This window comes from Amblyraja radiata, chromosome 3, assembly GCF_010909765.2.
Source record: "Amblyraja radiata isolate CabotCenter1 chromosome 3, sAmbRad1.1.pri, whole genome shotgun sequence".
Lineage (NCBI taxonomy): Eukaryota > Metazoa > Chordata > Chondrichthyes > Rajiformes > Rajidae > Amblyraja > Amblyraja radiata.
In genome coordinates, this window is record NC_045958.1 from 19505876 (window position 1) to 19528693 (window position 22818).

Below are 22818 nucleotides of genomic sequence, written 5' to 3' on the forward strand. Positions count from 1 at the left end.
TAGTTGAACATTGAAATGTATTTCAGTGAGTACGGTAAATGTGAAAGTTTTTCTTCCGCGATGTGATCATGATTTTTACAATAAGAAGGTTAATGCAATTGCTTGAAAAAAAATTCAAAAACATTTGTGCTGACAGTTGGGTGTAAATCAATTTATTTGCCATTTCTTATACAGTTATTTTCTGTACATTAGAAAAGGACTGTGTAAATGTGTAAACCATGAGTTTAAACAAGCACTGTATCATTTTAAGAGTTGTCCTTTGCTTTCAATGTTGTGGCTGATCATGGTAGGTAACTGGCATTGCTTTTTGTTGATTATTCTAAGCAATTTTATGATTGATTTTCTTTCATTGTTCCACCAACACCACAGTTTTGTTAATTTAAAATTCTCATAAAACTTGAACTATTAACAAAGACACCTTTGATCTGTTTTTTGTAACATTTGCTATTAAATATGCTTTATGAAAAATATGTAGCTTGTTAAAGCATTTTTGCCTTGGCACAGGACAAGAAGTGGGTACTCAATCATGATGATGTCACTCTTGGAGAGTTGCTAGGCAAAGTAAGTGGAAAAAGTGCTTTCATGGATTGATCAGTTAACTTGGCGGAGGAGGCAATGCTATATTTTCATAATGTGTTTTCAGAAGATGCTGCTGTATATTCCATCATCTGAACCTTAAATGCTGTGTTCAGTCTATCAGCACGTCAGTCTATCCACATGAACAAAAGTTAGTTTTTAAATTGTTAATTCATTATTTTAATTGATCTCCATTCCCAAACCCAGCTGTGGTGCAGAGACAGTATATTTTCCGTGGTGCTTTTGTAGGAGTTGAAAAACCAATTCGAGATGTGTCAAATTTCCATCCTCAGGAAGTAGAGACGTTGTTACAGTTTAGTTTATTGTCACGTGTACCGAGGTACAGTGAACAACATTTGTTGCGTGCTAACCAGTCAGCAGAAAGACAATACATGGTTAGTGCCTCCGCAGCCTTCTTGGCTGTCTCTTGTTGTGCCTTCTTGGCTGCCACTTCATTATTGTTGGTTCACAACAGATCGGTGGTAATATTAACGCCAAGGAACTTGAAGCTCTCATCATTTACACTTTGGCACCATTGATGCTGATTTGTGCATATTCTGTACCATACTTCATGAAGACAATAAACTACATCCTCATGTTGCTGACTTTGAGCCAGCGGTTGTGGTCCCGTCACCATATTACTAAGTTCTCCACTTAGTTCTCTTCCTTCGTCACTTCCTGTACTCTGTCTTATCATTATTCACGATCCAGCCCACCACAGTGGTGTCATCTGCAAACTTGAAGAGTTAGAGCCGAATATGGCTGCAGAATCATGAATGTATAGGGAGTATAGTCGGGGACTGAGAACACATCCTTGCCAGGCATAGGTGTTAAGAATTATTCTGGAGAAGGTGTTGTTACTTATCCTCACTAATCATAGTCCATGTATCAGAGATATGAGGATCCAGTGCCTGAGGGAGGTGCTGATTCTTAGGTCCATGGGTTAGGAGATGAGTTTAGATGGCATTATGGTGATGAAGGCAGAGCTTTAGTTGATAAATAGGAGCCTAACATAGGATTCCTTATTATCTATGTTCCAGAAATGGGTTTACCGCAAGGGACATAGCGTCTGCTGTGAACCTGTTGCGACAAGAAGCAATATGTTGTGGATCAAGGCTGTCTGGGAGGCTGAAGTTAGTGCAGCATCAATAGTTTCTGAAAGCACTTCATGGTGGTGGATATTAGAGCCAATGGACGATAGTCATTCAATACGCTGTCTCGCATTGGCACCAGGATGATGGTGATCTTCTTGAAGCAAGTGGGGACCACAGAATGGAATATCAAGAGGTCAAAGACTTGAATACCTTTGTCAGCTGATTCATACCGGTCCTGAGGATGTGGCCAGGGACTCCATCTGAGCCATTTGTTTTCCCTGGATTCACTATCAGGAAGGCCGATCTAATGTCTGCCACACTATCAGGAAGGCCGATCTAATGTCTGCCACAGAAATCATGTCTTAAGTGATAGGAGCAGAATTTGGCTATTATACTTTGCCATTCAATCATGGCTGATCTATCTCTCCCTCCTAACTCCATTCTCCTGCCTTCTCTCCATAACCCCTGGCACTCGTACTAATCAAGAATCTATCTAACTGTTTAAAAATATCCATTGATGGCCTCTGTAGCTTTCTGTGGCAAAGAATTCCACATATTCACCACCCTCTGACTAAAGAAATTCCTTCTCATCTCCTTCCTAAAGGAATGTGCTTTAGTTCTGAGGCTATAACCTCTGGTCCTAGACTCTCCCACCAGTAGAAAGGTCCTCTCCATATCCATCCTATCTAATCATTGGTACCAGCGCACACGAGCCCAGTGGAGTGGGTGACGTACCTCTACTGATGTTCCTCCACTCATCTTCTCTTCAAAGTGGACAGAACGCATTGAACTCATCGGGGAGGAACCCATTGTTGCCTTTGATACTACCCGCCTTCTCTTTAACACAAGATCATAAGTGATAGGAGTAGAATTAGGCCATTCGGCCCATCAAGTCTACTCTGCCATTCAATCATGGCTGATCTATCTCTCCCTCCTAACCCCATTCTCCTGCCTTCTCCTGCCTTCTCCCCATAACCTCTGACACCTGCACGTCAATAATCTATCTCTGCCTTAAAAGTATCAACTGACTTGGCCTCCACAGCTTTTTGTAGTCACCATCTGAGTAAAGAAATTTCTCCTCATCTCCTTCCTGTAAGAAAATCCTTTAATTCTTAGTCTATGACCTCTAGTCCTAGACTCTCCCACTAGTGGAAACATCCTCTCCACGTCCACTATCCAAGCCTTTCACCATTCTGTACATTTCAATGAGGTCCCCATCATACTTCTAAACTCCAGTGAATATAGACCCAGTGCCGTTAAACGCTCATCATATGTTAACCTAATAATTCCTGGGTTTATAGCCCATCATAATGTGGAAGCTTCATCACAATATACGAGTTTCTGTGTCATTGCCTGGGGTCTCCAGCTTGATCCAGAATTCCCACTTGGCACCCTTAATGACTCTTCAAAGGTCGTCAATGCATTTCTTGTACCATTCAGGATTGTTTGACTTGCACTCTACAGACTTGGACTTCACCCGAGAGTGGACCATGTGGTTTCATCCATGATTTCCTGTTAGGGAACACACATATTCTCTTCTTTGGTACATAGTACTTTATACACTTGCCAATGAAGTCTGTGCAGCAGTGCCATATTCAGACTCAAAGCAGTCACAAAGCATTTCATCTGTTTCCTCAGACCAGCACTGCTCAACTTTCTGTACTAGATCCTCCCACTTCAGTTTCTGCTTGTAGCAGGGAGTAGAAGCATAGCCAGATGATCAGATTTACCAAAGTGACGTCTGGGAATGGAGTGATATGCTTTTTTGATGGTTGTGTAGCAGTTGAGGGTGTTTGGGTCTCTGGTTGGGCTGGAAATGTGTTCATATTATTTTGGCAGCATACCTTTCAGGTTGGCTTGATTGAAGTGCTTGCTATTATGAACAAAGCACCTTGAGGTACTTTGTTTCAAGGCTATCAGTGATGTGTAGTTTCTCATATGCAAACTTAGCATCAGCGTGATGTGGGATGGAGACTGCTGTCAGGATACCTGGTAAATTCCTGCAGCAGGTACGGACGACACTTCACCATAAGATATTCCATGAAGCAAATCAGGGCCGCCACATCTGAGCACCATGCAGAGTTAATTAGAAAGCAGGAATGTGTAGGAAGGAACTGCAGATGTTGGTTTATACTCAAGATAGACTTAAAACGCTGGAGTAACTCAGCATGACAGGCAGCATCTCTGGAGAGAAGGAATGGGTGATGTTTCGGGTTGAGACCCTTCTTCAGACAGTCGGGGGAAAGGGAGACAGAGAGATATGGAAGATGTGAAAACAGATCAAAGGGGATGCTGATCAAGGAAATGTAGAATGGTGCATTGTTAGCTGAGGGGAAGGTGACAACTAGGCATACAATCAGTAAAATGTAATCAGGAAGTTAGTGAAACTAGTTGAACTAGTTCCCTTTGATCTGTGTTTTCACACCTTACCCTTCCATATCTCTATGTTTCACTCACCCCCGATTCTCTGTCTGAAGAAGGGTCTCGACAGGAACTGTCAGCCATTCTTTCTCTCCAGAGATGCTGCCTGTCCCGCTGTTTTACTCTCGCATATTGTGTCAAATGAGAAAACAGACCCCTCCACTTAAACCCTTGCCTGAGGATGCCATGCAGCTCACCAGTGCAGCGAGAGGCCCTTAGGTTGAATGACACAGTTGGGTGAGGATGAAGTAAGATTTAGTGTTAGCACCAAATCTTTGATAGACAATTTGTTCCTATCTAAAGCTCTTGAAAACTTTGATAATGGATACTTAATATACCTGTAGAAATTTCATCTGAGAATTTTAAATATTAATAAGAAGCATGTAAGAGTCTATTAGACAGGGAAAGTGTAATTATGCTCCTGGAGCTAACCCCCCCTTAGTCTAGTTCAGTAAAACACAGAGTCAAGCACTGGACCACTAAACTTTATTTTATGAAATAATAACGACGCCTTTATACAATACCTAACCACCGTGTGATCGATCCTTGTGTCTGCTTGTCCAAGCCCTTCAGCCTCGTGCAAGCAGACACCTCCAAAAGGTTAGGCAGTCCCAAGTGCTCCTCCAGAAGATCGACAACGAACCTCGTGGGGGTTACCTTTTATAGGTCATCGAACCCTGTGGGGCAAATCTACATGGTGATGGTAACCCCAACAAACCAATCACAGATATCGATTACATTAAGGTGTTATTGACAATCCCCCAACCCAATTACAAAGCAGCCCATTACAATGTTTCTACAGAAGTTTCTGGAAAGAAGTCTTGACCCAAGTAATGCAACATTCGCCTGGGGAGTATAAACAATTCAAACAAGGCTTCACACTTCAGCCAATCATCAAACAGTAACACAAACACCTTGCAACATTATTAACAGTATTTACAATCCTTCTGTAGCCAACCAATCCTGCTAATGCATCTGCAACACCTCTGGGTTTCTCTGCAAAGTACTCATACATTTTAACAATAGAGAGGACATCTGGACCTCACCTTATCTGTTATTTCAATCTAGGACCTAGACTTCCTGGCACCGATTTGCAGCGTTCAGCTTTACACAGAAATTGACCAAACAGGTTCTGCAGATGCAATGATCCTTCATTTTATAACAGCTGTATTTTGGCCAAGCAACAATCAAAGAAAATGTCATTGCCTTATCATGATGCATGTATTTAATTTGAATGTTTGATTAAGTTGGATGTTATATATTTCAGGGAAATTTTGGAGAAGTCTTCAAAGGAACATTAAAAGATAAAACTGCTGTAGCTGTAAAAACATGCAAAGAAGACTTGCCGCAGGAGCTAAAAATAAAGTTTTTATCCGAAGCAAGGTAGGTTTTGTGTACTTGGAGAACACAGAAACATATATTGCACTTACTTGTTACAAGTGATTCTTTCCATTCTCTTTATGCTGAAATAATATCAATTGAAATAAGGTAATGGAAATTTCTGTGAGAACAAAAATGAATGACTCTTGCTTTCCTTTACCATCATCAAGTTTTACATGCAAATCATAATCTGCAGTGAAAATCTTTTGGTAAATCATATATGTATGTCCATGTGTTTTCTAGTCAGTGATTGCCTCTGTGACCATGACATTAATACATTGCTTTGTTAGTTTTTGATTTTATTTAAAACTGGATAATATCTTATGTTCATAAGTGATAGGAGCAGAATTCAGCGATTCGTCTCATCAAGTTTGCTCTGCCATTCAATCGTGGCTGATCTCTCCCTCCCTCCTAACCCCATTTACCTGCCATCTCCCCATAACCCCTGACATCCGTACTAATCAAGAATCTATCTTTGCCGTAAAAATATCCATTGACGGCCTCCATAACCTTCTGTGGCAATGAATTCCACAGATTTAACACCCTCTGACTAAAGGAATTCCTTCTCATCTCCTTCCAAAAGGAACATCCTTTAATTCTGAGGCTATTGCTTCTCGTCCTAGACTCTCCTACTAGTGGAAACATCCTCTCCACATCCATTCTACCCAGGCCTTTCACTATTCGGTAAGTTTCAATGAGATCCCCACATCCTTCTTAACTCCAGCGAGGACAGGCCCAGAGCCCGCAAACGCTCATCATATGTTAACACACTCAACTCCTCATCTGTTGATCATTGTTTTAAATTTATGGTGTATTAACTTAGAATGATCTATTTGATTCTATTAGAAGATGGGTAACATGCAGACTTTCTTCTCTTATTATACATCACCTTCTTCCAGTTCTGGCTATCTTCAGTGGCCTCACATTAACTTGCAAGATATCCTATGATATGAATCTAACACTAGTTCCTAAAAAGTTGAAAATACTGAAATTACACAACATTTCATTCATTGCTTCTGGGAAAGAAAGCATCTTTACATAATGAGCCATTGATGTTTCTAAAAGGAGGTCACATTCAATAGATACGTTATAGAGTCGGCTTTGAGAATCACCACCTCAACTGCAATTACGTGAAACTGATACCTTATATTGTGAAAATGTCAGTTTGTAACAATTATTGATTGCTATTTTTGGCTTAAACTTTCTTTGAGATATCAGTTTTTGTTATTTATTCCTATTGGATAGAAATTCTCGTCAGATTGTTAAATTTACATTGAAATACTAAGAAATGTGTAACCCTTTGACAAGTTTTCTGTGCATAAATATCTCAATTTTAAACAGGATACTAAAACAGTATGATCATCCAAACATTGTCAAACTAATTGGTGTCTGTACCCAGCGGCAGCCCATTTACATTGTTATGGAGCTTATACAAGGTAAGATCTTATACAGATATTGTCTGTATTTTTAAAGTGTTCACAGCAATTTATTTAAAATATTTTCCTTAAAAAATGCAGTGTTTGCAATGTATGTGTTCATTAAAATCTTTGCCTTCTATGAGTCCCCTTAATGCACTTTAAAATATATCTTAAAAGCACACTGCAATTGTTAAAAATCTATCCATTTGGACCACTGCAGGATAAGGTATCAAACAAAATGTTAACGAGCTTTTGCCTTTTGAGTTTTGCAAAATCTTCACCTTTCTGGGTTCTCCTTTTAAAATCATTTGCACATTTTTCTTACCTTCCTGTAAATACGGGGCTTTAGTTGTAGCAACAAATTTTTTTTTAACATAATGACTGTGTCAGCTGACCACCTAAACATTTTCCATTAATCAATACTGGATCAGGCTATCAACAGCATTGGAAAGCATCTGCTGCACTTTTTATAAAGAAAGAGCCACTCTTGAAAAATCTTGTTATCTAGAATTTGATGCCTACCATTTAGCTCTAAACTGGCTGCACTGTGTTGAGAGGAGTTGTACTCTGCCTCCCAAATTCAGTCCCACTGACTTCAATGAAACAATCTCAGAAGCTAAATACAACCATCTGTTGCAACAATGTATGTTTAGTGACTTTGTGATTTAGTGATCACAATGACTATCCAGGCAGAAATTTGCTGCTTTTGTTGTTATATATTCTGGAAAACCTGTGCTGTGAACATGATGTTTTGGTGTGAAAAACTGGACAGTGGACAATATTGATGTAAAACGATGATAACCAGTGTTATTGATTTAATATGTTTAGAGTGCTCTTTATAATTACAGCATTATTGGTAGCGATTTCAGTTCAAAGCTTGCATTTCTATTGCTAAGAACTCTTTAAGTTGATAGGATGTCATACATGATTGCATTTTATTTTCTGTATAGGTGGTGATTTCCTTACTTTTTTAAGGAAAAAGAAAGATGAAATGAAAATGAAACAGCTCGTCAAGATGTCTTTGGATGCTGCTGCTGGCATGGCTTATCTTGAAGGGAAAAACTGCATTCACAGGTGAGACATTCTGAATTATGATAACTTTATGCCCAGAGGTACTATCGAGTTACTGCTTTTTGCAATCAACCTTCTTCATTATTCATGAGCTACAAACTAAATTATATTAATAAATGCTGCATATGCATTGCTAACAAAATACAAAGAAGCAAAGTTTTTGTAACAGGGTTAGTTATTCCTTCTGTGCTAAATTTTGTTCTCTGATACTTCTTTACGCAATGTGGAGAATATCAATGCATATATGATCAGGGTGAATATTTAAAATTTTTAGAAGATTTTTATTAATATGAGAGTTTAAACATAAACTACACTTTTAGAAGAATTTAGATTTTTCTATTACGGTGAATGATTCTGGTTCATTCAACAACCACAGGCTGAATATCAATAAGCTACGATGAAGTTTGCATTAGCCACCAGCCTAATAATTTATTGTGGTTTACCATGAATCTGATGTATTATGTATATCGATTCTAGGTTTTAATAGTTTTAGCTAGCCTTTACTGATTCCAATTGCCTTTATATGGCTTGAATCCATTCAAGTGGTATAAACAAGTCACAACTTAGAGCAGCACAACTTGTTTCCAAAGGGTTTTTATTGAAACAAAGTAACAATTCACATAATATAAAATAATATGAAGAATACAAAGAATAGCATAAGATATTATGCTACAAATTATTAGTGATATGATTTTTAAATGCTATAAACGTTATAAAGAGGTTTCGCTAAACACATGCGCTCGGCTCACTAAGGCTGCTTGATCTCCCAGTTGCTAAACTTTTTAACACCTCTTTCCATTCCAATACTGAACTTTCTGTCCTGGGCCTCCTTCACGTGCAAACAGCAAGGACAGCACCTCATATTCTGCTTAGTTATCTTACAATCTAATGGTATGAGCATTTATTTCTCCAATTTTAGGTAACTAACTGACAAATAGCCCCCCTTTTTTTCTTTTCTTTTCAACCCATCTTCCCCTTGTCCCACCTGGACTTGCACCCATTTTTCCCCCTCCACAAATTCCTTCCTCTGGCTTGACAATTCGCACCTCTTCTATCCTTATCTCACACCTTTTCTCTTTTCATCTTGGCCATTGTCCAAACATCTACCTATCAAAAACCTCCCTCACCAGTATCCATCTATCACTCTCCAGGTTTTGTCCTGCCCCTCCTATCTTTGAGCTTTCATAGAAACATAGAAACATAGAAATTAGGTGCAGGAGTAGGCCATTCGGCCCTTCGAGCCTGCACCGCCATTCAATATGATCATGGCTGATCATCCAACTCAGTATCCCGTACCTGCCTTCTCTCCATACCCTCTGATCCCCTTAGCCACAAGGGCCACATCTAACTCCCTCTTAAATATAGCCAATGAACTGGCCTCGACTACCCTCTGTGGCAGAGAGTTCCAGAGATTCCTGCATCTAGCCTGTCCAACCCCTTAAGAATTTTATAAGTTTCTATAAGATCCCCTCTCAATCTCCTAAATTCTAGAGAGTATAAACCAAGTCTATCCAGTCTTTCTTCATAAGACAGTCCTGACATCCCAGGAATCAGTCTGGTGAACCTTCTCTGCACTCCCTCTATGGCAATAATGTCCTTCCTCAGATTTGGAGACCAAAACTGTACGCAATACTCCAGGTGTGGTCTCACCAAGACCCTGTACAACTGCAGTAGAACCTCCCTGCTCCTATACTCAAATCCTTTTGCTATGAAAGCTAACATACCATTCGCTTTCTTCACTGCCTGCTGCACCTGCATGCCTACTTTCAATGACTGGTGTACCATGACACCCAGGTCTCAGCTGAATCTCCCCTTTTCCTAGTCGGCCACCATTTAGATAATAGTCTGCTTTCCTGTTTTTGCCACCAAAATGGATTAACCTCACATTTATCCACATTATACTGCATCTGCCAAACATTTGCCCACTCACCCAGCCTATCCAAGTCACCTTGCAGTCTCCTAGCATCCTCCTCACAGCTAACACTGCTCCCCAGCTTAGTGTCATCCGCAAACTTGGAGATATTGCCTTCAATTCCCTCATCCAGATCATTAATATATATTATAAATAGCTGGGGTCCCAGCACTGAGCCTTGCGGTACCCCACTAGTCACTGCCTGCCATTGTGAAAAGGACCCGTTTACTCCTACTCTTTGCTTCCTGTTTGCCAGTCAGTTCTCTATCCACATCAATACTGAACCCCCAATGCCGTGTGCTTTAAGTTTGTATACTAATCTCTTATGTGGGACCTTGTCGAAAGCCTTCTGGAAGTCCAGATACACCACATCCACTGGTTCTCCCCTATCCACGCTACTAGTTACATCCTCGAAAAATTCTATAAGATTCGTCAGACATGATTTACCTTTTGTAAATCCATGCTGACGTTGTCCAATGATTTCACCACTTTCCAAATGTGCTGCTATCCCATCTTTAATAACTGACGCTAGCAGTTTCCCCACTACCGATCTTAGACTAACTGGTCTGTAATTCCCCGTTTTCTCTCTCCCTCCCTTCTTAAAAAGTGGGGTTACGTTTGCTACCCGCCAATCCTCAGGAACTACTCCAGAATCTAAAGAGTTTTGAAAGATTATTACTAATGCATCCACTATTTCTGGAGCTACTTCCTTAAGTACTCTGGGATGAAGCTTATCTGGCCCTGGGGATTTATCGGCCTTTAATCCATTCAATTTACCCAACACCACTTCCCGGCTAACCTGGATTTCACTCAATTCCTCCAACTCCTTTGACCCGCGGTCCCCTGCTATTTCCGGCAGATTATTTATGTCTTCCTTAGTGAAGACGGAACCAAAGTAGTTATTCAATTGGTCCGCCATATCCTTGTTCCCCATGATCAACTCACCTGTTTCTGACTGCAAGGGACCTACATTTGTTTTAACTAATCTCTTTCTTTTCACATATCTATAAAAACTTTTGCAGTCAGTTTTTATGTTCCCTGCCAGTTTTCTTTCATAATCTATTTTTCCTTTCCTAATTAAGCCCTTTGTCCTCCTCTGCTGGTCTCTGAATTGCTGCTTTTTCTGGCTAATTTGTACGCATCATCCTTCGCTTTGATACTATCCCTGATTTCCCTTGTTATCCACGGATGTACTACCTTCCCCGATTTATTCTTTTGCCAAACTGGGATGAACAATTTTTGTAGTTCATCCATGCAGTCTTTAAATGTCTTCCATTGCATATCCACCGTCAACCCTTTTAGAATTAATTGCCAGTCAATCTTGGCCAATTCACCTCATACCCTCAAAGTTACCTTTCTTTAAGTTCAGAACCATTGTTTCTGAATTAACAATGTCACTCTCCATCCTAATGAAGAACTCAACCATATTATGGTCACTCTTGCCCAAGGGGTACAACAAGACTGCTAACTAACCCTTCCTCATTACTCAATTTATTTCTCCCCACTCCATTATATTCATTCTGAAGGGACCCGACCAAAATGTCACCTATCCATGTTCTCCAGAGATGCAGCCTTAAGCATTGTTACCCTAACACTTTGTATCTTTTTTTGTAAACCAGCACCTGTAGTTTCTCGTGTCCAGATAATTAGTTCCCCTCAGTTTCCCTCAGCTGATCGGACCTGTCCACATTCTCTTTGCAAGTTGCCCAGGTTTGCAGCTAATTGCTCAGTTGGTCAACATCATCTCCTCACCCCGAAATTGTTCTTTCCAATTAACCCAATTAATCCTGTGTCAACCAATTTCAACACAAAATTGTTATGCTGGACTCAATATCAAACGAGGAAGTTATTTTTTTATTCTATGGAAATTCTGTAGTCTTACTGCAGACTCTTTGTGGTGAAAACATAACATGTTAGTTGCGTCCTTGGGTCAACCTAGTTTGTGACCAAGAAAGATGTTCTTGCAGTTTTCTCATTTTACAATTTGGGAGATTATTTTTTTAAAAGATTCCAGGTAGAATGTCTGGTTAGGTTCAATGAAGGGTTAAATGTACCTTCTTGTAGATTTAACAGAAAGCTGAGAAGTGTTCAAAATTGTTGTGTTTTGATAGAGGAGAAACTAAATAAGAGTTGGTAATCCATTGAAGACAATTGTCAACATATTTATGGGGAGATGAGAACAATATTTTGTTCATTCCATGTAGGTTTGATCTTTTAATTCCATGCTTGAGAAAGGGGGCAGGGCATGAGGGACTGTAAGCTGTTTCAGTGGCATCTTTGAAAGAGGTTTAGATATAATCTAGAAAAATGATTTTAAAAGTTGCCCAGGTGTGAATTAATAGACAGTCTTTGAAAGAAAATTGCCGTTTATGCTATGAGACCGAGATAATTGCTATTAAGTGAAGGAAGTTAGGAATAAATAATTCACTTGAAATTGCAAACATTTTATCCATCATCTTAGCTCAGTTTATAAAATCGATCAAGTCAATTGTCTTATCTTTTTTTATTTCCAACAGAGACCTAGCTGCTAGAAACTGTCTTGTGAGTGATGGTAATGTACTGAAAATCAGTGACTTTGGCATGTCGAGACAGGAAGATGATGGAATTTATTCATCATCTGGCTTGAAGCAGATTCCAATCAAATGGACAGCCCCCGAAGCGTTAAATTATGGTAAAGGTTTTATGTAGTGTGTTTGAAAATGTAAAAATGCGACTGTGTACAATTCCCACTAAGTTGTAATCAGTTTCGTATTATTATGGCAAAGGAAGAGTTCTTTCAGCCCATGGAGTCTGTGCTGGCTCCTTATTGTATAATTCAGTCATTCCTTTCCCAAGCTCTCTCCCTTTAATCCTGTAAATGATTTTTCCCTCAGGTGCATCACCAAATCCCATTTGAAAATTGTGATTGATTGTTTCCTTAGTGCCCTTTGTTTTAACTTGCAATTACTTCCTTCATAAAAAATGTCTTCACCTTTCCCCTTCTGCCCTTCACTTTGAAACTCTATCCCTAGTCCTTGCACCATCTGCAGATGGGAATAGCTTCCCTCTATATGCCCATTCAGAATAGACAATAGGTGCAGGAGTAGGCCATTCGGCCCTTCGAGCCAGCCATTCAATGTGATCATGGCTGATCATCCCCAATCAGTACCCCATTCCTGCTTTCTCCCCATATCCCCTGACTCCGCTATTTTTAAGAGCCCTATCTAGCTCTCTTTTGAAAGCATCCAGAGAATCTGCCTCCACCGCCCTCTGAGGCAGGGAATTCCACAGACTCACCAATCTCTGTGAGAAAAAGTTTTTCCTCGTCTCCATTCTAAATGGCTTACTCCCTATTCTTAAACTGTGGCCCCTGGTTCTGGACTCCCCCAACACCGGGAACATGTTTCCTGCCTCTAGTGTGTCCAAACCCTTAACAATCTTATATGTTTCAATGAAATACCCTCTCATCCTTCTAAACTCCAGAGTGTACAAGCCCAGCTGCTCCATTCTCTCAGCATATGACAGTCCCGCCATCCCGGGAATTAACCTTGTAAACCTATGCTGCACACCCTCATTAGCAAGAATGTCTACCATCTTCCATGATCTTCTTGCATCATACTAGTTTCTCCCGTCTATCCTTGTTAATTACTATCCTCATTGCTGGAACCATTCTAGTCCATCCAGACCAGAATGGGATGTAGTAATGACCAAACTTTTTTTAAACAATTGTGATTGAGGCCAGCTTCCCTGCTTTTGTACTCTTTATTTATAACGTCCATGATCCCATCTCATTTGTCAATTATTTCAATCAGTCCTACTTGCAAATAATAATTTATACAAATAACTAGATCATTCTATTGCTGCATACATCTTTTATTCATATATCATTTATTCGATATTGCCTCTCCTTATTCTATTATATTATGTAATTAATCGTCTCCTGCCTATTCTGCAAGATAGTTTATTTTGTGAAGCCTTGTAGAATTTTCTTACATTAAAGTTGTGGTATGAATATATAAACAATACAGAACAGTAGGACAGGAGGATTACATTTAAATTGGCTTGGCAGAAGAAAAGATCAGGTACATAGAGCTGAATTGGTTTATTTTATTCTTAGGCATCTGCTACCTAAACTCGATTGTAATTGACTGAACATGCATCATTCAAAACTAAAAAAATGTAGTTATAAACGTTAATAATATTATGAGGTGACAAGGTTACAAGAGGAATTGGCTTCTATTCCTGTTTATATAAAAATAACAAATAGTGCGTGTGTTTTTGTTTTGGCCAATCAAATCTCTATTTATCTCAAAACCTTCCAGCTATCAATCTATAGAAAGCAGATTACTGAAAATAAATCTTGTAAAGTGAGCAAAACACTACTTACATGTACAAGAAATTGTTCGGTTTAAAGAATCATATATATATATATAACATGGATTTAGGCCTTTCGACCTACCGAGTCCATGCCGACCATTGACCATCCATTTCCAGTTCTATGTTATCACACTATCTCATCCACTTCCTAAACACTAGGGGTTATTTACAGAGGCCAATTAACCGACAAACCCACACATCTTTGGGATATGGAAGGAAACCAGAGCATCCGGAGGAAACCCATGCAGTCACAGGGAGAACATGCAAACTCCACAAAGGCAGAACCTGAGTTTGGGATTGACCCCAACTCACTGGCAATATGGGGTAGCAGTTCTACCAGTGGTGCCACTGTGCTCTTTTGATTGTGATTTAAATTAGTAGGCTAAATTGTGCAGCAGTCTTTGTTTGGCTCAGGATACTTCAGACAGATGCAAATATTTGCAACAGCTTGCTTATTTCTATCAATTAGTTCATTTTTAAAAAGCAGATTTCTAAGAAATCAACAATGATTCGGTACATTAGTTGTAGTCTCAGAGTGGAATTCAATTCTAAAGACTGGTTTTGGTCTCTGCTGTTAGTAGTTTACATGGTTCAGCTCTCCACTGAGATATGCTAACAGCACAGATAGTGATTGAATTATTGATCTTAACATCTGGGCTGATTTAGATAATCTCAATAGGAGTAACTCAGTTGACATCAGCACCCCAGTTCAAGGGCAGAAAATCTCACCCAGGATCACTGTTCTCTGAATCCAGCCTAAGTTTAGTTAAACTCATGAACACGTCTAGATTATGTTGAAACAAGGAACTGCAGATACTGGTTTTACAAAAAAGACGCAGTGCTGGAGTAACCCAGTGGGTCAGGCAGCATCTCTGGAGTACATGGATGGTGACGTTTCAGGTTGGGACCCTGCTTGAGATTGATTGGTCCCAAACTGAAACATCACCTGAAACTGTGTTACTTGGGCACTTTGTATCTTTTTTTTATGGAGTATCTATATATTACTAAAACTCTCATCTTGTTTGTTTCTGAGTTTGCGTGTCTGTCTGTGAGTCATGCCCTGAATTATGCCAAAACGTATAGGGCTACAATTTTTGGACCACCTTACTCGCAGATTGATGGCATATTTTACAAGTTATTCACATTGTTAACTTTACAAAATCCAGTTTGAGAAAAATCATTTGAATTTGCAGTGGCAGTTAGCAGCTATGACGTCACAATGGGATCTCATTTACAAAAACTGCCGACTTAACTTTTTACTGTAAAACAAAATCCAATTGCACTTGCTGGCCCTGCCCGTTACAATGTTGTAAATCACAGGACACTGAGTCCTGGCAGCAAGTGCAATTGGATTTTGCACAAAAGTGAAAAGTCCATTTTTAAAAGTTTAAAAGACGGAGGGTGAAGAGGAGGAGAAGGGAATGCTGGGGGATAAGGGGAAATGAGCCGCTCCTGCACAGTTGGGAGCTATGGGTGAGTGGTAGAATATTGCGTTGGAGGAACGGGTTGGGTTAGGGGAACGGGTGAGTGGTGGAATATTGCATTGGGGGAACGGCTTGCGTTGGAGGACCAGGCCTCCCATGTGACGGGGACCCAACGGGTCCCACTTTGTCTAGTGCTACTCTAAATTGCTGTAGACCCTCCCCATAATGATGTCTAAAATTGGATATTATTAAAGGGAAGAATTGTATCCAGTAAGAGCTGGCAATTATGAGAGAAATGGGATGCCACATTCCCATCCCTTCTCTGCAAAATAAAAGTCATATGCAGATATCTCTAGACCTTTGTAATAAAATCAGGTGTATTTACTTTAAATTATTCATTAATATAATGCAAACACACTTTCAATGTGCAAAATAAATGACGAGACATTTGAAATGATGTTCTGTTGCAGGACGATACAGTTCAGAGAGTGATGTCTGGAGCTTTGGGATACTCTTATGGGAGACATTTAGCATGGGCGTATGTCCATATCCTGGAATGACCAATCAACAGGCACGAGAGCAGGTTGAAAAAGGTAAAATTAAGAACATCAACTTCAAAACTTTAATAATGGGGATCAACTTTGCATAAAATCCATGACAAGCAATAAACCGGCTGTGTTTCTTCTTTTTATTTTCCTGTAAATTGTGTGCAATGTAAGTTTAAAAAAAAAAAACTTTTCTTCCCCTATAGGCTGCAGTAAAATACTTTCCAAGCTCTGAAGTCTTATTTATACTTAAACCAACATCTTTGACCAATTGGGGTCATGCCATCTCCCAAGGGATCATCCCCCTTCTTATTACTTCTTTGTATAGTATCTCTTATCTCTCTCTCACATACCCATTGTTGCATTTTCCCATTAACCCCCTCTTCCCCACAATTAATTGGAAACTTATATGGCTGGCATATCTTTGGCGTGTTGAAGGAAACCCATGGTCAGGAAGAGAATGTCCAAATTCTGCCACTTAGAACCAAAGTGAAGACCGAACCTGGGTCTCTGGAGCTATAAGGCAAGTACTGTATTTCCCGGCAATGAAGACACACCTGCGTCGAAGACGTACCCCATTTTGAGTTGCTAAATTTTGAACGTTTTGGGCGGAGAGTTCCTTTCACAGCGTGTGGGGAGTCTGGCCCGGGTCAGCACGGGCAGGAGCGTTGAGAAAGAGGGGGTCGGGGATCATGCCAGCAACTCACTCACCGCTGCAGCGGCGCTCCGGGCGCGGAGCCACCACATTGTGGCCGGGGAGGGAAGTACCTCGGGTGGCTGCGAGCGACCGCCGCGACCGGACAGTGAGGGGACCAGCTCAAGAGCAAAGATCATAGGGCGGAGTGGGTCAGCGGGCGACGGATGACAGGACAGCGGGCGGTGGAGCTTACTCCTGTGTCAGCACGATCAAGGGACCAATTGAGGTTACTAGCGCTGACACAGGAGTGAGCTCTACTGAAAAAAAGTTACTTATTATAACAACTAAACAGGTTCGCTTCTTAATAAACAGACAACACACAAACTGTTTGGTAGACCAGTTCAAATCTTTACTTATTATCAGCCGATGGAAGGGAGGGAGAACTCTGTCAAGTGAGCAATTACAGACACTTCACCGTCCTCATCCACTTCCCTGAACAACAGAATTACATCGTATTATATAGTGTTTTTTTGTCACCCTAGCACATTCCACAGACATTAGTCATGGTCAGAGGTACAGGAAAATAAAGGTTTCTACAGAATGCATCACATCAAAGGCATTTTGTCACAATCCCTTAGATCAATCCAGCTTCTCCTCTCCCGTCACCTCCTCCCTCATAAACATCGGACATTTGGTGCCAGGCATTTTACATCAAAGAGATCAATCTAGCCCCTTCTCTGTTTCCTCTCTTGTCACTTGGGATTATCTCAATACACCGCAACCTGAGGCAGGCCTAATTTGAGACTAAATATAAGCTGTAAACTAGCCCAGAAACCAATTTAATATCTTCTTATATTTTTAACTTAATTCGGTTTTATCATTACCGCCCGCTGTCCTGTTATCCAGCGCCCGCTGACCCGCTCCGCTCTATGATCTTTGCTCTTGAAAGACAGGGACCGGGCAGTGAATGCCATGCCGTGTCACCCAGCACAGCAAGTGAGGCCATGTCCTGCTCCCGGCGGCAGTCGGAATTTTAAGAATTTGCAGGAAGCGGCTGACATGAGCTCGCAGCCACCCGAGCTACTTCCCTCCCCGTCCACAATGCGCTGGCTCCGTGCCCGGAGCGCCGCATTGTGGCTATCCCTCAGTACAGCAACACCGTTCTTGATGTTGCTGTACTGAGGGAAAGCCAAGTCTATCTTTCTTGGCTAACAACCTAACCTTCGACCTCCAAGACGCAGGTAACTTTTCATGCCTTATTTTTGGGTAAGAAATAGCGTCTTCATTGCCGGGAAATACGGTATGTTGTCTGTTGCTCCTAAATATGGAAGTGATGAAAGGTGTATGTCCTATCATTATCGATGAAATCTGTGGTCTAAACATTTTGCGTAATGTATAGCTTAAAACTGTATCGGGCTTAATTAATTTGTTTCATTCAGTCATTCCTGCAGTTGTTAAATATACTTTGAATATTATAAATACTTAGACATTATGATTGAGTGCTTACAAATGACTCGTGTGTATAACCATATAACAATTACAGCACGGAAACAGGCCATCTCGACCCTTCTAGTCCGTGCCGAATACGTATTCTCCCCTAGTCCCATATACCTGCGCTCAGACCATAACCCTCCATTCCTTTCCCGTCCATATAACTATCCAATTTATTTTTAAATGATAAAAACGAACCTGCCTCCACCAACTTCACTGGAAGCTCATTCCACACAGCCACCACTCTGAGTAAAGAAGTTCTCCCTCATGTTACCCCTGAACTTCTGTCCCTTAATTCTCAAGTCATGTCCCCTTGTTTGAATCTTCCCTACTCTCAGTGGGAAAAGCTTATCCACGTCAACTCTGTCTATCCCTCTCATCATTTTAAAGATCTCTATCAAGTCCCCCCTTAACCTTCTGCGCTCCAAAGAATAAAGCCCTAACTTGTTCAACCTTTCTCTGTAACTTAGTTGCTGAAACCCAGGCAACATTCTAGTAAATCTCCTCTGTACTCTCTCTATTTTGGTAACATCCTTCCTATAATTAGGCAACCAAAATTGTACACCATACTCCAGAATTGGCCTCACCAATGCCTTGTACAATTTTAACATTACATCCCAACTTCTATACTCAATGCTCTGATTTCTAAAGGCCAGCACACCTTAAGCTTTCTTTAACCACCCTATCTACATGAGATTCCACTTTCAGGGAACTGTGCACAGTTATTCCCAGATCCCTCTGTTCACCTGCATTCTTCAATTCCCTACCATTTACCATGTACGTCCTATTTTGATTTGTCCTGCCAAGATGTAGCACCTCACACTTATCAGCATTAAACTCCATCTGCCATCTTTCAGCCCACTCTTCCAACTGGCATAAATCTCTCTGTAGACTTTGAAAATCTACTTCATTATCCACAACCGCACCTATCTTAGTATCATCTGCATACTTACTAATCCAATTTACCACACAATCATCCAGATCATTGATGTGCATGACAAACAACAGTGGACCCAACACAGATCCCTGTGGCACCCCACTAGTCACTGGCCTCCAACCTGACAAACAACCATCCACCATTTCTCTCTGGCATCTCCCATTCAGCCACTGTTGAATCCATCTTGCTACTCCACCATTAATACCCACCAATTGAACCTTCTTAACCAACCTTCCGTGAGGAACCTTGTCAAAGGCCTTACTGAAGTCCATATATACAATATCCACTGCTTTACCCTCATCAATTTCCCGAGTAATCTCTTCAAAAAATTCAAGAAGATTAGTCAAACATGACCTTCCAGGCACAAATCCATGTTGACTGTTCCTAATCAGACCCTGTTTATCCAGATGCTTATATATATTATCTCTAAGTATCCTTTCCATTAATTTGCCCACCACTGACGTCAAACTAACAGGTCTATAATTGCTAGGTTTATTCTTAGACCCCTTTTTAAACAATGGAACAACATGCGCAGTACGCCAATCCTCTGGCACTATTCCCGTTTCTAATGACATTTGAAATCTTTCTGTCAAATATTCTGTCATATCCCCTGCTATTTCTACACTAACTTCCCTCAATGTTCATGGGAATATCCTGTCCGGACCTGGAGACTTATCCACTTTTATATTTCTCAAAAGTGTCAGTACTTCCTCTTCTTTGAATCTCATAGTTTCCATAGCTACTCTACTTGTTTCCCTTTATATATATTAAAAAAAACAATCACCTATTCTACCTTTAGCCTCACTGATGGAGGGCACATTGGGAGAACCAAATGCAGTAGATGAGCTGCTGGGATCCGTGGATGGATGTGGAGGAGGAGGTATAGGGACAGATGTTAAATCTCCTGCAGTTATAGGGGAGGGGGTGGTTTGGGTGGGAATTGATGAGTGAGCCAAGGAACGATCTCACACTTCCCATTCTCATACTTGCCTTTCTGTCTAGGGCCTCCTCCATTGCCAGAGTGAGGCCACATGCAAACTGGAGGAACAGCACCTTGTATTCTGTTTGGGTAGCTTACAACTCAATAGTATGAGCATTGAATTCTTCCATTTTGGGTAACTAACCTTAAACACCTCCCTCTCCCTGCCCCTCGCTCCTCCACTTCCCTGTGACCCACCTTGTTGTGCACCCATTTCTCTGTTTCTCTTTCCACCCATATTCCTTCCTCTGGCTTCCCATTTCATGCCTCTTATCTCACTACCTTTTTTTCTTTTCATCACTGGCCTTTGTTCAAACTTCTACCAAACAAAACCCCCCTCAGCTGTATTCGCCCATCACTCGCCAAGCCTTTTCCCACCCCAACCTCTCTTCCAGCTTTCTCCCCCTTACTACAATCAGTCTGAAGAAGGGTCCAGACTCAAAACGTCGCTATCCATGTTCTCCAGAGATGCTGCCTGACCCACTAAGTTACTCAAGCACTTTGTGACTTTTTTTGTAAATCATCATCTGCCTTTCCTTATGTCTCCTGTTTATTTATCCAAGTGCTATATTCAATATTTAGTGCTTCGGACCAGTGATGATACATTATTTTAAGATGTTGTTCCTTAAATTTAGAAAAATTATGGCTTGATTTATAGTAATTGAACATCAGTAATACATTTTTTTATTCATTCCCTCAATCAGATTCATATCACTCAAAAAAACTTTATGGATTGATGTATCTACATTAAACATATGCACAAGTTGTCTAATTTATTTCCCACTTGCTAATTACCCCAACACTGCCCTCCATTTCACTCCATGGAGAACAATCTCTTTGGAAAGGGGAAGGGTGTCCATCCTAGCATTGATTATGAAACAGAGGAGAACTTACCCCCCCCCCCCCCCCCCCACTCCTAAATTGCAATATTTGCCTTGTCTTTGAAGCACAATTTGGAAGTGCCGAGAGCATTGCAAAATTTAAAATATACCTTACAATTTGCTCAGGTTACAGGATGTCAGCACCGCAGAAGTGTCCAGAGGACGTCTACAGCTTAATGCTGAAATGTTGGGAATACAAACCAGAAAACAGACCAAATTTCAGTGATATACACAAAGAACTCCTGGGTATCAAGAAGGCAATGTAGTGGCATGGAGTAAATGCTGACTGTAGAAAATTCAGTATTCAAGAAGTGAAGCAAAAAGATCAGGAAATAACAATTTTCCTCCCACATATTGTAATTAAAATTATGTAAACATTTATATTGCACCAGCATATCATTTATTTACAGTTTATAATCATTTATTTCATGTTATTCTGGCCTGTAAATAATGGTAAAGTACATTATGGAGAAATACATTTCCAATCCATTAAAAAAGAGATAATTGCAAAATATTTTCACAATATCTCCTTATAAAATGTAAGTAAAGCATGGGAGATTTTGGTGCATTCATGTGGGTTGTTGTTGAAATGAAACATTGAGATTTTCTGTGGAACTAAGTACAAGCTGGTCTATTTTTAATTGGTATTGTAGAATTTACAACATTCTAACAGGAAAAATATTCCTGGATCAGGATATTTAGACCCATGTTGCTATAAAAAGCACAAAAATAACTCGATTGCATATCTAAATCAGAGACCCCAGTAAAAGGGCTTTGCAGTAATCTCATGTTGTGATCGATTATCATTGCATATAATTTGTGGTGTTCCAGATGATACAAATATTAAGAAAACCCTTCCATGATGTACTTCAGCATCCTGAAATTCTGAACTGTGCAAGGTCCCTATGGCTTCTAAACAAATGTTAAAATTGTTTTTTCATTTATTTCAGTCTTGATATCTTTGATCTTACCGCTTACAAGGGTACCTTACACTAAACTTAAAAGATTTGAAAATTTCTAAACAAAACTAGGCATTTTGCCAATCTTTAATAGTGACAATATTGTTTTGCTATTTATGTATCACTGCTGAATGTTAACCCTTTGAGTATTAACTGCTTTTCCTGTTTTCTCAGAATATGAATTAACGATTGCTAATAATTAATTATTCAAAAGAATTACCGGTATAGAAAGCTTGCTTTGAGCATTGCAATGTTTCCTAATTTGGAACTGTTCTAAAATAATCCAAATTAAAACTGCAGTTGTTGACTTTGATAATCATTCGAGGTTGAAAATGATGCAGTGGGTAAAGAGTTGAATGTCTGTTGCTCTTTGTTGCGGATTAAAACAAAACACCACTTGGCAACAATGTTTTAGCGATAAGATATAACATTTAATTATTTAAATTGTACTTACCACATTGTTGCATGATTGAAACATGACGCATGTTTCGGCTGCTTTACACAGATTTCCAAAACCATTATTTGTTGTTAAGGCAGCACTAACTTGCGTATGGCTTGAGACGAGCAAGTCAGCTGGAGATTTTTCCATAGAAAAGATCACATCCTGTCCCACCAAAGCTTTATTTCAATATGAATCTTTGCAGCTGTCGTATAGGCATCACCTCTCACCATGGTTAGGTGATAAGGAAGCTGTTATGTTTCAAACCGTAATCCATTTACCACACATTCATTACCTG

The 22818-nt window shown here is 40.1% G+C and overlaps 1 protein-coding gene across 1 annotated transcript in view; it reads left to right on the forward strand.

Annotated features, from left to right (window-relative positions):
- Positions 1 to 22380, forward strand: part of fer (FER tyrosine kinase) — a 146358-nt gene extending 123978 nt beyond the window's left edge. The window contains exons 13-19 of the mRNA XM_033017393.1: positions 505 to 561; positions 5359 to 5474; positions 6813 to 6907; positions 7840 to 7963; positions 12389 to 12543; positions 16123 to 16245; positions 21249 to 22380. Of these exons, the coding sequence (XP_032873284.1) occupies positions 505 to 561; positions 5359 to 5474; positions 6813 to 6907; positions 7840 to 7963; positions 12389 to 12543; positions 16123 to 16245; positions 21249 to 21388 (810 nt within the window). The 3' untranslated portion in view covers positions 21389 to 22380. The remainder of the gene's footprint in view (positions 1 to 504; positions 562 to 5358; positions 5475 to 6812; positions 6908 to 7839; positions 7964 to 12388; positions 12544 to 16122; positions 16246 to 21248) is intronic.
- The last annotated feature ends 438 nt before the right edge of the window (positions 22381 to 22818 follow it).